Source organism: Emys orbicularis, chromosome 8, assembly GCF_028017835.1.
Source record: "Emys orbicularis isolate rEmyOrb1 chromosome 8, rEmyOrb1.hap1, whole genome shotgun sequence".
Classification (NCBI taxonomy): domain Eukaryota; kingdom Metazoa; phylum Chordata; order Testudines; family Emydidae; genus Emys; species Emys orbicularis.
In genome coordinates this window covers 71,342,364-71,358,661 of record NC_088690.1, presented here as the reverse complement: position 1 = coordinate 71,358,661, position 16,298 = coordinate 71,342,364, and the positions used below count along the sequence as shown (strand labels likewise).

General features: G+C 48.7%; 1 protein-coding gene across 1 annotated transcript in view; it reads left to right on the top strand.

Moving 5' to 3' along the window:
* Positions 1 to 448: 448 nt before the first annotated feature.
* ATF6 (activating transcription factor 6) overlaps positions 449 to 16,298 on the top strand; it is a 365,356-nt gene continuing 349,506 nt past the window's right edge. Inside the window, exons 1-2 of the mRNA XM_065408946.1 lie at positions 449 to 562; positions 1,244 to 1,320. Of these exons, the coding sequence (XP_065265018.1) occupies positions 490 to 562; positions 1,244 to 1,320 (150 nt within the window). The 5' untranslated portion in view covers positions 449 to 489. The remainder of the gene's footprint in view (positions 563 to 1,243; positions 1,321 to 16,298) is intronic.

Genomic DNA, 16,298 nt, shown 5'->3' with positions numbered 1-16,298 from the left:
GATGAGTGGGTCTAATATTTATTTATTTTTTTCTTTATATAGGAATTAGAAATTATTATCTGACAGGAGCACTGTATCTAAGTTATCTGCAAAAAAGATAAGAGTTTTCAGGTGCCCAAGTAGCCTTTGGAATCACGTCTGCCCCCCCCGAAATGGCGCTACTGCTGAACCCGAACTCCACCTGAGCCCCTGCCCCATGGGTCACCTGAACCCGGATCCCAGACCCCACCCCATTGGGCAGCTGAAGCCGGACCCCGCGGGAACCCCCGCCCCATTGGGCACATGCAGCGTTGCCCGCCCTCGGAGTGTTTGTCCCCAGCTACCTGAGGCGAGCCGGGCTCAGAGCGCTCCTGCGGGTGACACTGTCCCAGCTGGCTCAGAGACAGGGCGCTGGCCCCGCCCCGCCGGGCCCCGTGTCCTCTCCCGGCCATCGTAGCAGGGCGGTGCATTGCGCTGAGCAAGGAGACGTGTGTTTAGGACTGAAGGGAGATGGCGGCGGGGGAGGTTGAACAGGGCACCGCAGAGCCGGGGCTGCTGGCACCCGGGGTCGGACCCGACTGGGGTGAGCCAGGCGCGGAGCGTCCTCCTGAGCGGGTGGGGCGGGAGCTGTGAGGGGCATTGGCGGGGAGGGGCGCAAGCCCAGCTGTGTCCCCGCTGCTGGGTCTGGCTGCTCCCGCCCCGGGGCGTGGGGCAGGCAGCGCGGACTCCTGGCGAGAGGCCTGGCTGGCTCTCGTTCCCCGCGCGGCCGCTGGGCCTCTCGGGCAAGTCTCAGAGCCTGGGCTAGCTGGGCGCTGACAGGGCCGCGTGGCTAGTCGTGCTGCCTGGAATTGGGATCCGGGTGGAGTGGCGCGGGCAGAGTTAAGGGTGCCTGTGGGGTGTTTTAGACATGTGGACTCGTTGTGAGATCCTATGAACCCCTGTCCCAGTCCTGGAAACACTTTGCGTGTGACACTGATGGAACTGCCTGGGCGTGTAAGCTTACTCATTGACGTGTTTGCTGAATTGGGGCCTTAATATCCACAGAGTCTGCATGGGTGAGGTTTACAATATGAACATCTGATCTGCCACTCTCCTGTGGCTGGTACAGTACTGTAGTACAAATACTGCCTTACCCTAAATTTTTAGGCTGAAAATTCCAGTCTAACATTGAATCCCATTGAATTTCCCGGTTCAGCTCCTTTGAAACTCCCATCTTTAACTTTTAGGATATGCTGATGTACCACTTTGTTTGCTTTGCCTTTAGAGTCTGCCCTCTTTGATGAGCTCAGTGACCTGGTTGACACAGATGAAATACAGCTGGATGTGGATAATGAGATTTATGTGAGTAGCTTTTAGTATGTGCATTTGGTTGTCTAATAACTTGTTGCCTAAACAGAGCCTCAGGAGCAGAGCAGGGGTAACAGCCCCTTTCAGGTACAAAACACTATGTTAAGTTTGCAAAGTGAAGCACTCAAAAGTTAGAAGATGCCAAAGTGAATGGTACCTGTGTCCCTTTGTGTGAATGCATTGCTATGCAATTTCTAATTATGTGGTAGACTATTCTTATTTTCATGGGCCCCTTGTTTCACTCAGTGTACAGACTGAATGACAGAAAAGAAAAAAGGCACTTGTTTAATGTTTATTTTTATCCTCGGTATTCTGCATGTATTATAATGTTAACATTCTTTTAACATAGTTTTTTGTATAGAATGTCCTAAGGTATCTTTTTAACAAGAGAAAAAGACATTCTATGCAGTGGAACAATTTGATAAACAGCAGTAGAAAACGGCGCATATATATAAAAATGGTTAAAATATTTATTTCAAAGGTCCAGTAACAAATACAGAGATACAGAATATATGGATAGTGGAAAATAATAGCACAAATTATATTTGGAATACGGGGGAAGTTCCAGATGACTGGAAGAAAGCTAGTGTTCTATTAATAGGCAAAAAGTGTAAAGAAGATGGTAATTACAGGCCTGCTAGCCTGACACTGATCCTGGACGAAGTTATGAAATGATGCATGCTTGACTTTCTCCCTATAGAATCTGAAGGATAGTAGTATAGTTAATGCCAGCCAACATGGTTATGTGGAAAATAATTCCTGTCAAATGAACTTGATACTGTTTTATGAGATTACAAGTCTGGTCAGCAAAGGTAACTGTGACCTAATATGATGTGATTTCTGTAAGTCATTTGACTTAAATACAGCATGATACTTTGAAGAGGAAATTAGTATCATACAAGTTCAATAAACCACATATTAAATGGATTAAAAACTGTGTAAATGAGGTCTCAAAACATAATTGTTTAATAAGGAATCATCATCAAATGCATGTGTTTCTACAGCATCCCACAGGGTTCCTGACATAATGCAATTTAATGTTTTATGTCAGTGACTTGGAAGATATTAAATCATTGCTGATAGTCTGAAGATTTTAAAGATGGGGGGTGGTAGGTAATGACACCAGGTCACTCATACTGAGCAATCTGAATTGCCTTATAAGTCTTTAGTAGGATTCCCATCCTGTCTTAAAGAGACAGAGTTAATTTCCACAAGTACATCGGGAGCAGCATTTTGCAAAAGTGGGGCCTGGATTGGGATAGCCTCTGTCACCCCTTCTCTGTCCCCAAGAGGTCAGTTGTATGACTGCTCCCCTCCTAGAGGTCAGTTACACAGTTCCCTCTTAAAACCTGAGCCCCAGGTTGGGTGCCTGGGAGCCCAGACGCCGACCCAGCAAATCTGTCCTGGGCAAACCCTCCCCTGTAATCAGTGAAGAGACATTCCTGTACTGCCCCAGATTCCTTCTCAGCTTCCTTCTCTGGGCCCCTTTCTGAGGCCTTGTCTATACTACCAAGTTTTGTTGACAGAAACTGCCTTTTGTCGACCAAATAGTGAATGCGTACACACTGCAATGTGACTTTTATCAGGAAAAATGCCTGGTTTTGGCGACAAAATACAACCACCCCAACGAGAGACGTGCGTCTTTTCCCTCTAAATTTTTCTCGACAAAGTGCCAATGTAGACATCACGCTTGATTTCGTTGCTTTAATTGGCTTCCAGGAGGTGTCCCACAATGCCCATCGTGATCGCTATGGTCAGCAGTCTGAACTCCACTGCCCTGCAGCCAGGTAAACAGCCATCTGCCCCTCCCCCTTAGAAGCCCCAGGAATTTTTGAAATTCAATTTCCTGCTGGCTTGGCATGGAGAGGTCTCATCGCATTTTCCCAGGTGACCATGGTGGGTTATTGCACCAAACGCTCTCCCACTTGGACAAGTGCGGAGCTGTTGGATTTGATCAGTATATGGGGAGAGGAGGCTGTGCAGTCACAGCTGCTCTTGAGCCGTAGGAATTGGGATACCTATGGCCATATGTCTCGAGGCTTGTGCGAAAAGGGTTAAAATCAGAGCACACTGCAGTGCAGAGCGAAGATAAAGGAGCTGAGGCAGGCGTGCCATAAGGTGACGGAGGCAAACTGTCACTCCGGTGCTTCACCTAAGACCTGCTGGTTCTATAAGGAGCTGGACGCCATCCTTGGTGACGACCCCACCTCCACCATCAAGAGCCCCATGGATACTTCGGCGGGCCTGGAGGTGACGGAAAGAGGACCTAACATGGAGGATGAAGTTATTGATGAAGAGGTGGAGTTAGACGACGATGTGCAGCTCCCGGTGGGGTCACCGAGTGGGGCAGGCAGCCAGGAACTTTTCTCCACTCTAGAAGTGTCTTACCAGTCTCAGCAGTTGCTCTCCAGCAAGCAAGAAGCAGGAGAGGAGATGCCTGGTAAATGATTGTGGTTTGTGTAGTGCAGAGGTGGGTTTGGGGTATAGAAATGTGGAAGGCTGGCTGTTTCTGTGAGAGACAGACATTTCCCTGTGTAGCTAATCGTACGGCGGAACAGGGTGTTGATGTATGCCAAGATCTCACCAGAATTCTCCAGAGAGATCTCCAGGAAAGTTTCCTCGAGGTACTCTGTAATCCTCTGCCGAAGGTTCCGTGGCAGAGCAACTTTATTCCTTCCCACATTGTAGGAAACTTTCCTGTGCCATTTGGCAACCAATTGTGCAGGGACCAAAGCATCACATAGGTGAGCAGGATGGGGAGCAGGGCAGAAACCACAAGCATGGAGTAGATGTGCCCTTGTTTCCCTGCTTACCCTTAGCAGTGAGATCTGCTAGAATGACCCTCGCCTGTGGAAAAGTGTGGGAGAATTTTTTCCCTAGCATGCTGCACCACGACCCTTCTAGAGTGTGTGCTCTTTTCCCCATGTGAAGCACCCCCCCCCCCCGCCCGCCACCACTCACCATGCTTTGGGTGTTTGAAGAGATGTGTGCCTGCCAAGGGTCAGTGAGAAAGTGATGGCAATGTTTCAAAAGGTGCATTTAACTGAAATGTTTCAGTGCTGTGTGTGAATTTAACAATCCCGCTTCTGTGCATTGTCCCTTGTGCTTCGGCAGATGTGGCCTTCAGGAACACCCCACACATCCCGGCCGAGCTTCTCCACCAGATAAAAAAAGTGCCCAAGATGCAGCAAAGAAGACATGTTCCGGGAGGTAATGCACTGCTCCAATGTAGAGAAAAGGGAACGCAAGGAGTTCTGGAAAGCCGAATGGCAGGACAGAAAAAAGAATCAGGAGTTTGTTAAGGATGCAATTGAGCAGATGATTAAAGTAATGGAGGAGCAAATGTGGATGCTGAAGTCCTTAATAATGCTGTAGACTGAGCAGATCTATGCCTGCCCTCTCCTGCAGCACATTCAGAACTCTTTCCCCATGCCCTCCCCCCCCCCAAACTCCACCCGCACGTTCCTTTCCACTTTCCGGGACTTCTCAGTTTCCCCTTCACTCCACCCTCTTGGACAACTTTCACAATGATAGCTGAACCTATACACAGCTGTTAAAGTCTGCCCTTCCCTGGTTCCTCCTTTCCCACCAAGCATCTTTGTGTGTTTGTGTTTGCTGTTTCTTGTGCAATAAAAGCAAAGTTTTTGAAGGGTAACTCATCTTTATTTGTTTCCTACAAATTGAGATTGCAGGCACTACCAATACATGCACAGGTATTTTAATCATTTGCTTACTGGAATATAAGGCCCCAAATATCACTACTGCTTCCTAGGAAAACTACATGTAATGTAACACTAAAGTACCAAACACGGAGATATACGTTAATGGTTCTCATTTTCAAAGTGTTGCCTCAAAGCCTGCCTGATTCAAATTGCCTGCTCTGGGCTCCTCTGGAAGTCAACGAATGGCTACGCAGGTGGTGTCGGAGAGAAGGCTTTGGATTCTTCGACCATGGGATGGTGTTCTAAGAAGGAGGAGTGCTGGGCAGGGACGGGCTCCACCTAACGAAGAGAGGGAAGAGCATCTTCGCTAGCAGGCTGGCTAACCTAGTGAGGAGGGCTTTAAACTAGGTTCACCGGGGGAAGGAGACCAAAGCCCTGAGGTAAGTGGGGAAATGGGATCCTGGGAGGAAGCACGAGCAGGAGAGCGCAAGAGGGGAGGGCTCCTGTCTCATACTGAGAAAGAGGGACGATCAATGAGTTATCTTAAGTGCCTATACACAAATGCAAGAAGCCTGGGAAACAAGCAGGGAGAACTGGAAGTCCTGGCACAGTCAGGGAACTATGATGCGATTGGAATAACAGAGACTTGGTGGGATAACTCACATGACTGGAGTACTATCATGGATGGATATAAACTGTTCAGGAAGGACAGGCAGGGCAGAAAAGGTGGGGGAGTTGCGTTGTATGTGAGAGAGGAGTATGACTGCTCAGAGCTCCGGTATGAAACTGCAGAAAAACCTGAGTGTCTCTGGATAAAGTTGAGAAGTGTGAGCAACAAGGGTGATGTCGTGGTCGGAGTCTGCTATAGACCACCAGACCAGGGGGATGAGGTGGACGAGGCTTTCTTCTGGCAACTAGCAGAAGTTGCTAGATCGCAGGCCCTGGTTCTCATGGGAGACTTTAATCACCCTGATATCTGCTGGGAGAGCAATACAGCGGTGCACAGACAATCCAGGAAGTTTTTGGAAAGTGTAGGGGACAATTTCCTGGTGCAAGTGCTGGAGGAACCAACTAGGGGCAGAGCTTTTCTTGACCTGCTGCTCACAAACAGGGAAGAATTAGTAGGGGAAGCAAAAGTGGATGGGAACCTGGGAGGCAGTGACCATGAGATGGTCGAGTTCAGGATCCTGACACAAGGAAGAAAGGAGAGCAGCAGAATACGGACCCTGGACTTCAGAAAAGCAGACTTTGACTCCCTCAGGGAACAGATGGGCAGGATCCCCTGGGAGAATAACATGAAGGGCAAAGGGGTCCAGGAGAACTGGCTGCATTTTAAAGAATCCTTATTGCGGTTGCAGGAACAAACCATCCCGATGTGTAGAAAGAATAGTAAATATGGCAGGCGACCAGCTTGGCTAAACAGTGAAATCCTTGCTGATCTTAAACGCAAAAAAGAAGCTTACAAGAAGTGGAAGATTGGACAAATGACCAGGGAGGGGTATAAAAATATTGCTCAGGCATGCAGGAGTGAAATCAGGAAGGCCAAATCACACTTGGAGTTGCAGCTAGCAAGAGATGTTAAGAGTAACAAGAAGGGTTTCTTCAGGTATGTTAGCAACAAGAAGAAAGTCAAGGAAAGTGTGGGACCCTTACTGAATGAGGGAGGCAACCTAGTGACTGAGGATGTGGAAAAAGCTAATGTACTCAATGCTTTTTTTGCCTCTGTCTTCACAAACAAGGTCAGCTCCCAGACTGCTGCACTGGGCAGCACAATATGGGGAGAAGGTGACCAGCCCTCGGTGGAGAAAGAAGTGGTTCGGGACTATTTAGAAAAACTGGACGTGCACAAGTCCATGGGGCTGGATGCGCTGCATCCGAGGGTGCTAAAGGAATTAGCGGATGAGATTGCAGAGCTATTAGCCATTATTTTTGAAAACTCATGGCGATCAGGGGAGGTCCCGGATGACTGGAAAAGGCTAATGTAGTGCCCATCTTTAAAAAAGGGAAGGAGGAGGATCCGGGGAACTACAGGCCAGTCAGCCTCACCTCAGTCCCTGGAAAAATCATGGAGCAGGTCCTCAAGGAATCAATTATGAAACACTTAGAGGAGAGGAAAGTGATCAGGAACAGTCAGCATGGATTCACCAAGGGGAAGTCGTGCCTGACTAACCTAATTGCCTTCTATGATGAGATAACTGGCTCTGTGGATGAGGGGAAAGCAGTGGATGTGTCATTCCTTGACTTTAGCAAAGCTTTTGATACGGTCTCCCACAGTATTCTTGCTGCCAAGTTAAAGAAGTATGGGCTGGATGAATGGACTGTAAGGTGGATAGAAAGCTGGCTAGATCGTCGGGCTCAACGGGTAGTGATCAATGGCTCCATGTCTAGTTGGCAGCCAGTTTCAAGCGGAGTGCCCCAAGGGTCGGTCCTGGGGCCGGTTTTGTTTAATATCTTTATTAATGATCTGGAGGATGGTGTGGACTGCACTCTCAGCAAGTTTGCCGATGACACTAAACTAGGAGGCGTGGTAGATACACTAGAGGGTAGGGATAGCATACAGAGGGACCTAGACAAATTAGAGGATTGGGCCAAAAGAAACCTGATGAGGTTCAACAAGGACAAGTGCAGAATCCTGCACTTAGGACGGAAGAATCCCATGCACAGCTACAGACTAGGGACCGAATGGCTAGGTAGCAGTTCTGCAGAAAAGGACCTAGGGGTCACAGTGGAGGAGAAGCTGGATATGAGTCAACAGTGTGCTCTTGTTGCCAAGAATGCTAATGGCATTTTGGGCTGTATAAGTAGGGGCATTGCCAGCAGATCGAGGGACGTGATCGTTCCCCTTTATTCGACATTGGTGAGGCCTCATCTGGAGTACTGTGTCCAGTTTTGGGCCCCACACTACAAGAAGGATGTGGAAAAATTGGAAAGAGTCCAGCGGAGGGCAACAAAAATGATTAGGGGTCTGGAGCGCATGACTTATGAGGAGAGGCTGAGGGAACTGGGATTGTTTAGTCTGCAGAAGAGAAGAATGAGGGGGGATTTGATATCAGCCTTCAACTACCTGATGGGGGGTTCCAAAGAGGATGGAGCTCGGCTGTTCTCAGAGGTGGCAGATGACAGAACAAGGAGCAATGGTCTCAAGTTGCAGTGGGGGAGGTCTAGGTTGGATATTAGGAAACACTATTTCACTAGGAGGGTGGTGAAGCACTGGAATGCTTTACCTAGGGAGGTGGTGGAGTCTCCTTCCTTGGAGGTTTTTAAGGCCCGGCTTGACAAAGCCCTGGCTGGGATGATTTAGTTGGGAATTGGTCCTTCTTTGAGCAGGGGGTTGGACTAGATGACCTCCTGAGGTCCCTTCCAACCCTGATATTCTATGATTCTGTGATTCTCTGATAGCCCTGGTATCTGGCTGCTCAAAATCAGTAGTCAAGCAGTCTGCCTCAACACTCCACCCCTGAGCAAACCTTTCACCCGTAGCTTCACAAAGATGATGCAACGTACAGCACACGGCTATGACCACGGGAATATTATCCTCATTAAGGTCTAACCTGCCATAAAGGCATCGCCAGCGCGCCTTTAATCTTCCAAAGGCACGTTCAACTGTCATCCAGCACCTACTCAGCCTGTTGTTGAACCACTCCTTACTGCTGTCCAGGTGTCCTGTGTAAGGTTTCATGAGCCATGGCTGTAAGGGGTATGCCAGGTCTCCCAGGATCACTATCGGCATTTCAACATCCCCCACTGTAATCGTCTGGTTTGGAAAGAAAGTCCCTGCTTGTAGCTTTCTGTACAGGCCGGTGTTCCTGAAGATGTGTGCGTCATGCATGTTCTCAGACCACCTTGTGTTGATGTCCGTGAAATGCCCACGGTGATCCACAGGCGCCTACAACACCATGGAGAAGTACCCCTTTCTATTGATGTACTCCGTCGCAAGGTGGTCTGGTGCCAAAATTGCCCTTCCACAGTTAGGGAAACCCATTTCTGCAAAGCTGTCAACTATTTCATGCACATTTCCCAGAGTCACGGTCCTTCGTAACAGGATGTGATATATTGCCCTGCACACTTGCATTAACGCAGCCCCACCGGTCAGCTTCCCCACTCCAAATTGATTCGTGACTGACCGGTAGCAGTCTGGAGTTGCCAGTTTCCACACAGCAATTGCCACATGCTTCTCTATCAATAGAGAACACTCATTCTGGTATCCTTGCCAGGCGAGCGCCACACACAGTTCCAGAAAGGTGACTTTCTGCATCCGAAAGTTCTGGATAGCCACTGCTCTTCATCCCACGCCTGCATCACGATACGATCCCATCATTCAATGCTTGTTTCCCGAGCTCAAAAGCGACAATCAACCCTATGTAGCTGTTCTGTGAATGCCAAAAGCAATCTAAAGTTGCTCCTATCCATTTCACGCAACGTGTCATGTGCCTGCGAGTCTTCTTCCTTTAGGAAGTTCACAATTAACTGCACTGCCATCCACGATGTCTTCATGACAGTTAACAGCACACGAGAGCAGTGTGGGATCCATCCCTTCTCACACAGTTGCTCAGCAAAAAAGGGCTGTTGCAAAAATGCAGCGAAAGAAAGCCGGAAGCCCATGGAGTGCTGGGACAGAAAACAATGCATCACAGGACATTGGGCCCAGTCCCAAGATGTGCCACGATCCCACTGTGGATGCGCTCTGTCAACAGAGGGAGTGAGTGTGAACATGACATTCTGAATGTTATGTCGATTTTTGAGTGTCGACATCACTTTTGTCGACAAAACTTTGTAGTGTAGACAAGGCCTAAGACACACCTCTGTGCGCTTTAGAGTGGGAGCTGTCCCCTGTTCAGCTGTGAAGGGCTCACAGCTAACAGTTAGAACAATCCTTTCTCTGGCAAGCACTACACCCTCCTCCCTCTTTGAATTGGGTTTACCTCCAGCTACAGAGTCCATGGAACCCTCACCCACCTCAGTGTTCTCTAGGATTCCATCACCCTTCTCTGGGCTTCCCTCTAGGATGCATCTTCCTATGCACCCTAGAGTGAGGTCTGCCCCTTGCCTAGCTGCAACCTGCTGGCAGCCAGCAACCTGGACAGTCTTCTCACTGACAGGTAATATGCTCCCCTTCCCGCTAGAGGAAAGGCCGTCTTTAGCCACTGGGCAGCAGGAGCTGGTCTCAACCACACCCACCCCAGGTAGCATACTGTTTTCCACTGCTGCAGAGGCATTAAAGAGATGCTGTCCCATTCCTTCAGCAGTTTCTGGGACTTTATCTTTCTCCTCTGGGGTTTCAGCACGGTATTCCTCCTTGCTGCAGACAGCCCGAGCTACATTGAAAAAATCATTCCCCAGTAACAATTGTGATGGGTTAGTAGGTACTGCTGCCACAGTCAATTCAGCTTTCAAATCCTCAGTTTCTATGTGCACTTTAGCCAAAGGCACAAGGATTTTGTGACCTCCTACTAACAAAAGCTCTGCCATCTGTCCTGGCAGAATGTCATTTTCCTGAACAATGCTTCTCCTAACCACCGAAATTTCTGCACCTGTGTCCCTCCACCCAAGGTGTTCCTTGCCATTAATTTTGACAGCCTTTATGTGCTTACTGCCTGGCTGGGCAGAGGCTATTTTTACAAACCTTGTATAATAAGTGGCAATTGCCTGAGGTGCCTCTGTGCTCTGGGTAGCAGCATTCCTATGAGTTGCTTGCTGCCTTTTCCCACCCAACACAGGGGATTTATTCCTCAGGGGCTCAGTGGAATTACAATGATAGCACCTTCTGAGCTCTTCTGTTTTTACAGGAGATTTAGGACAAGGACTAGGGGAATGGATTTGGGGAGGTGAACGTCCAGCCTCCCGTCCACCCTCTTTCCTGGGGTGAAATGGGAACCCTGCTTCCCCCCAGGTTTTAACCCCTCTGCCTGTGATTTATTTCTAATAGACGCTTGTGTCTGCTCAAATTCATCAGCCAGAGTAGCAAGTTCATCAACAGTTTTCACCTTTTTATCCCATAAACACTGTTTTACATCATCACTTCATATACTCAGGAAATGTTCCTGAGCAATGAGATCACACATTTCTTCAAAGCTTGTAATACCTTTCCCCCTTGTCATTAGATGTTTGGCTGTGTGTGTGTTCTCTCTGCGTGCTGTACTGACTCTGGGTAGATAGCCCATACATCCGATCAAACTGCCCAATAAATCCACAGACTTGGTTCATAGCGAAGGCACATGGTCAGGTTTATTGTCATTGAAGCACCGTCCTAATGCCCCGGCTCAATGGTTACAGGTACACTAACACAAGTATGTCCGTTGCAATCGACTAGCTCAGTTAGTGGTGGGACTTTCCACTATCCCCTCGGCCAGACAAAGACACTCCCTCTGAGATACATCTTTATACACAGATACAAACAAGTTCTACATTACCCCGACATGTCTACGTGCCACCCATTACCTTGTACATGTTGGTTTGATCAAAACATCTTTATCCATCATTCTGTCATCCTGACCTCATCTTTACGATGGGTCAGTGTGTTATCTTTGGGGAATGTGCTGATATCGAGGTGTTCTGGTACCACCTTTCTGGACTGTGTTTGTCTATATAGGCTTTTGCCTAGCACTACTTAGGAATGTGCGTTTCTGCAATATCAGCCCTGTTCTTGCCAGATTCTGTGAGCAGGGCCTGCCTCTTGCTCACAACTTAACTTTGCTTTATATCAGCAAAGTTTTGACTACTTTAGCTCAGGCTTCAGGCCTCTGCTACATGGGCTTATGTTTCAGGCCCTCTTCCTACTACACCCCTTATCCACTTATCCATCAAATCTTTCATCTGGTTTACATATGCCACATTACTCATCCCAGCCCCCCCTCTTAAGGCTTCTAAATTTTACTCTATATGTTTCAGATGTAATCTGTAATGGTTTTAAAACCATATCCTTGAATTTACTATAATCTGAAGCATCTCTAATTGGAATCTTTATTGAACATATCCAGAGCTCTCCCAGACAACTTTGTAATCAAAGTGGGCAACTTTTGGTCTTCAGGAATTTCATGGAGTACACATAGCCTCTCATAGGTGATGAAATATTCAGCCATGTCCCCTGTCTTGCTGCATGCAGGACACAACCATTACCATTTGTGGATTTTGAAGAGGTGGAGCTCTCTGGTGCATGGGGGTTCTGGTTCTGCTTCTCTACCAAGTTCAGTTGATGCTTTCTCTCCCTTTCTTTTGCCTCCATTTCTTTGGCTTGCAGTTCTAGGGCCCTTTGGTGTGCAGCTTCTTGCCTGGCATTCTCTGCTTCTATGGTTCTTCGGTGTTCAGCTTCTGGCGCATTAATTGCCATTTGTTTAAATTCCATATGTCTTTTGTGTTCTTTCTTCTTCTCTTCTGCCTGCAATCTGTATAGTTCCAGCTTCTTACTAGTTTTACTTTCACTCATTTTCCTGCTTTCCTGTCCTTACTTCCCTTGCCTGAAATAAGCAAAGAGAAAATAACAAACTGGTAACCTCTTTGACTGATCTCTAGCCAGGACACTTAAATCTCACTTAAAATCACCACCAGTGTATGAAGTGCCAATCTCACTCAGAGTAACAAGCTGTGCATATGACCCTGCTCGCTGCACCACTGTGACAGGTTCCCTCCGGGGTGCCACCTGGAACTGGGGTACCACTGAGCCCCCCGGTCCCACCAGCCTGGGCTCCCGTTTACACTGTACTTCTGTGACAAGCTGCCAAGCTCTATCCAGGCTCCAGCCTTCACTTTCACCAGCACACATGCAGGTAGAGACACACCCAGCTGCAGATACATAAAGACATTTTGACCAGCTACTGCATTGGAAGGCTCCAGCTAGGGTACTTCCCAGCTACTCAGGCACCCCCCCCCTCCGGAATGTAAACTCAAAATTATACCCAGCTACTGCATTGGAAGGCTCCAGCTAGGGTACTTCTGTAAGGCCTGGTCTACACTACGAGTTTAGCAGCGTTAAATCGAATTAAGCCTGGACACGTCCACACGACGAAGCCCTTTTTTTCAACTTAAAGGGCCCTTTAAACCGGTTTCTTTACTCCATCTCCGACGAGGGGATTAGCGTTAAAATCTGCCTTTGCGGGTCGGATTTGGGGTAGTGTGGACGGAATTCGGCGTTATTGGCCTCCGGGAGCTATCCCACAGTGCTTCATTGTGACCGCTCTGGACAGCACTCTCAACTCAGATGCACTGACCAGGTAGACAGGAAAAGCCCCGCAAACTTTTGAATTTCATTTTCTGTTTGCCCAGCGTGGAGAGCACAGGTGACCACGCAGAGCTCATCAGCACAGGTAACCATGATGGAGTCCCAGGATCGCAAAAGAGCTCCAGCATGGATAGAATGGGAGGTACGGGATCTGCTCGCCATATGGGGAGACGAATCAGTGCTAGCTGAACTCCGTAGCAGTAAACGAAATGGCAAAATATTAGAAAAAGTCTCAAAGGCCATGAAGGACAGAGGCCATAACAGGGACGCACAGCAGTGTGAAAATTAAGGAGCTAAGGCAAGCCTACCACAAAGCCAGAGAGGCAAACGGAAGGTCTGGGGCAGAGCCGCAAACATGCCGCTTCTACGTGGAGCTGCATGCCATGCTAGGGGGTGCAGCCACCACTACCCCAACCGTGTGCTTTGACTCCATCAGTGGAGAATCATGCAACAGGGAAGCGGGTTCGGAGTACGAGGAAGATGATGATGAAGACAATGAAAATAGCTCACAGCAAGGAAGCGGAGAAACCGGTTTCCCCAACAGCCAGGATATGTTTATCACCCTGGACATGGAACCAGTAACCCCCGAACTCACCAGAGCGTGCTCCCAGACCCTGAGGGCACACAAGGGACCTCTGGTGAGTGTACCTTTGTAAATATTACACATGGTTTAAAAGCAAGCGTGTTTAATGATTAATGATTAATTGGCCCTGGCAATTGCGGCCAGTACAGCTACTGGAAAAGTCTGTTAACGTGTATGGGGATGGAGCGGAAATCCTCCAGGGACATCTCCAGAAAGCTCTGCTTCATGTACTCCCAAAGCCTTTGCAAAAGGTTTCTGGGGAGGGCTGCCTTATCCCGTCCGCCATGGTAGGACACTTTACCACGCCAGGCCAGTAGCACGTAGTCTGGAATCATTGCATAACAAAGCATGGCAGCGTATGGTCCCGGTGTTTGCTGGCATGCAGACAACATCCATTTCTTATCTCTCTTTGTTATTCTCAGGAGAGTGATATCATTCACGGTCACCTGGTTGAAATGGGGTGATTTTATTAAGGGAACATTCAGAGGTGCCTGTTCCTGCTCAGCTGAACAGAAATGTTCCCCGCTGTTAGCCACGCGGTGGGGGGGAGGGGTGAAGTGATCATCCCAGAGAATTGGGTGTGTGTGTGGGAGGGGTAGTTGGGTTTGTGCTGCATGTTAACCCGGAAACTGCAGCCTCTCCTTTTACATTGCAAACCCATTTTAAATGGCCAACCCAACGGGTGCTTGGTATGGGAAATGAGGGCGCTACTGTTTGAAACCATTCCCACGTGTTAAGAAGGTTAAAAAAGCCAAAAGACTGTGGCTTACCATGGCTGCCTGCAAGCCGAAATCTGTTGCCTGGCACTGCGTGAGTGATCTCTCACACCAAACCGGCAGGCCCTCAATATAAGAGGAAAAATGCGACTTTGTAACGAAAGCACATGTGCTGTGTAATGTGAACAGCAAAATTTAACGTGAAAGAGTGTACCCACTGTTCTCTAAAATGTGTCTTTTTTAACCACCTCTCCCGTCTCCTCCACCAGCTGCAAATGTTTCTCCTTCACAGAGGCTAGTGAAGATTAGAAGGAGAAAACGGCGGACTCAGGATGATATGTTCACGGAGCTCCAGATGTCCTCCCACGCTGACAGAGCACAGCAGAATTCGTGGAGGCAGTCAATGTCAGAGTGCAAAAAAGCACAATATGAACGAGAGGAGAGATGACGGGCTGAATCACGGGCTGAAGAGAGCAAGTGGCGGGCTGAAGAGGATAGGTGGCATCAGCTTGCTGACAGAAGACAAGAGTCGATGCTCCGGCTGCTGGAGCATCAAACTGATATGCTCCAGCGTATGGTTGAGCTGCAGGAAAGGCAGCAGGAGCAGAGACTGCCGCTACAGCCCCTGTGTAACCAATATCCCTCCTCCCCAAGTTCCATAGCCTCCTCACCCAGACGCCCAAGAAAGTGGTGGGGGGGTCTCTGGCCACCCAGTCACTCCACCCCAGATGATTGCCCAAGCATCAGAAGGCTGGCCTTCAATAAGTGTTAAAGTTTTAAAGTTTTAAACTGCAGTGTGTCCTTTTCCTTCCCTCCTCCCCCACCCCTCCTGGGCTACCTTGGCAATTATCCCCCTAGTTGTGTGATGAATTAATAAAGAAAGCATGAATGTGAAGTAACAATAACTTTATTGCCTCTGCAAGCGGTGCTCGAAGGGGGGAGGGGGAGGGTGGTTAGTTTACAGGGAAGTAGAGTGAACCGGGGGTGTGTGTGTGGCGGAGGGTTCATCAAGGAGAAACAAACAGAAGTTTCACACCGTAGCCTTGCCAGTCACAAAACTGGTTTTCAAAGCTTCTCTGATGCGCACCGTGCCCTGCTGTACTCTTCTAACCGCCCTGGTGTCTGGCTGCACGTAATCATCGGCCAAGCGATTTGCCTCAACCTCCCACCCCGCCATAAATGTCTCCCCCTTACTCTCACAGATATTGTGGAGCGCACAGCAAGCAGCAATAACAATTGGAATATTGGCTTCGCTGAGGTCTATCCGAGTCAGTAAACTGCGCCAGCGCGCTTTTAAACGTCCAAATGCACATTCCACCACCATTCGGCACTTGCTCAGCCTATAGTTGAACATGTCCTGACTACTGTCCAGACTGCCTGTGTACGGCTTCATGAGCCATGGCATTAAGGGGTAGGCTGGGTCCCCAAGGATAACGATAGGCATTTCAACATCCCCAACGGTTATTTTCTGGTCCGGGAAGAAAGTCCCTTCCTCCAGCTTTTGAAACAGATCAGAGTTCCTGAAGACGCGAGCATCATGTACCTTTCCCGGCCATCCCACGTTGATGTTAGTGAAACGTCCCTTGTGATCCACCAGGGCTTGCAGCACCATTGAAAAGTACCCCTTGCGCTTTATGTACTCGGTGGCTTGGTGCTCCGGTGCCAAGCTAGGGATATGGGTTCTGTCTATCGCCCCACCACAGTTTGGGAATCCCATTGCAGCAAAGCCATCCACTATGATCTGCACGTTTCCCAGAGTCACTACCCTTGATATCAGCAGGTCTTTGATTGCGTTG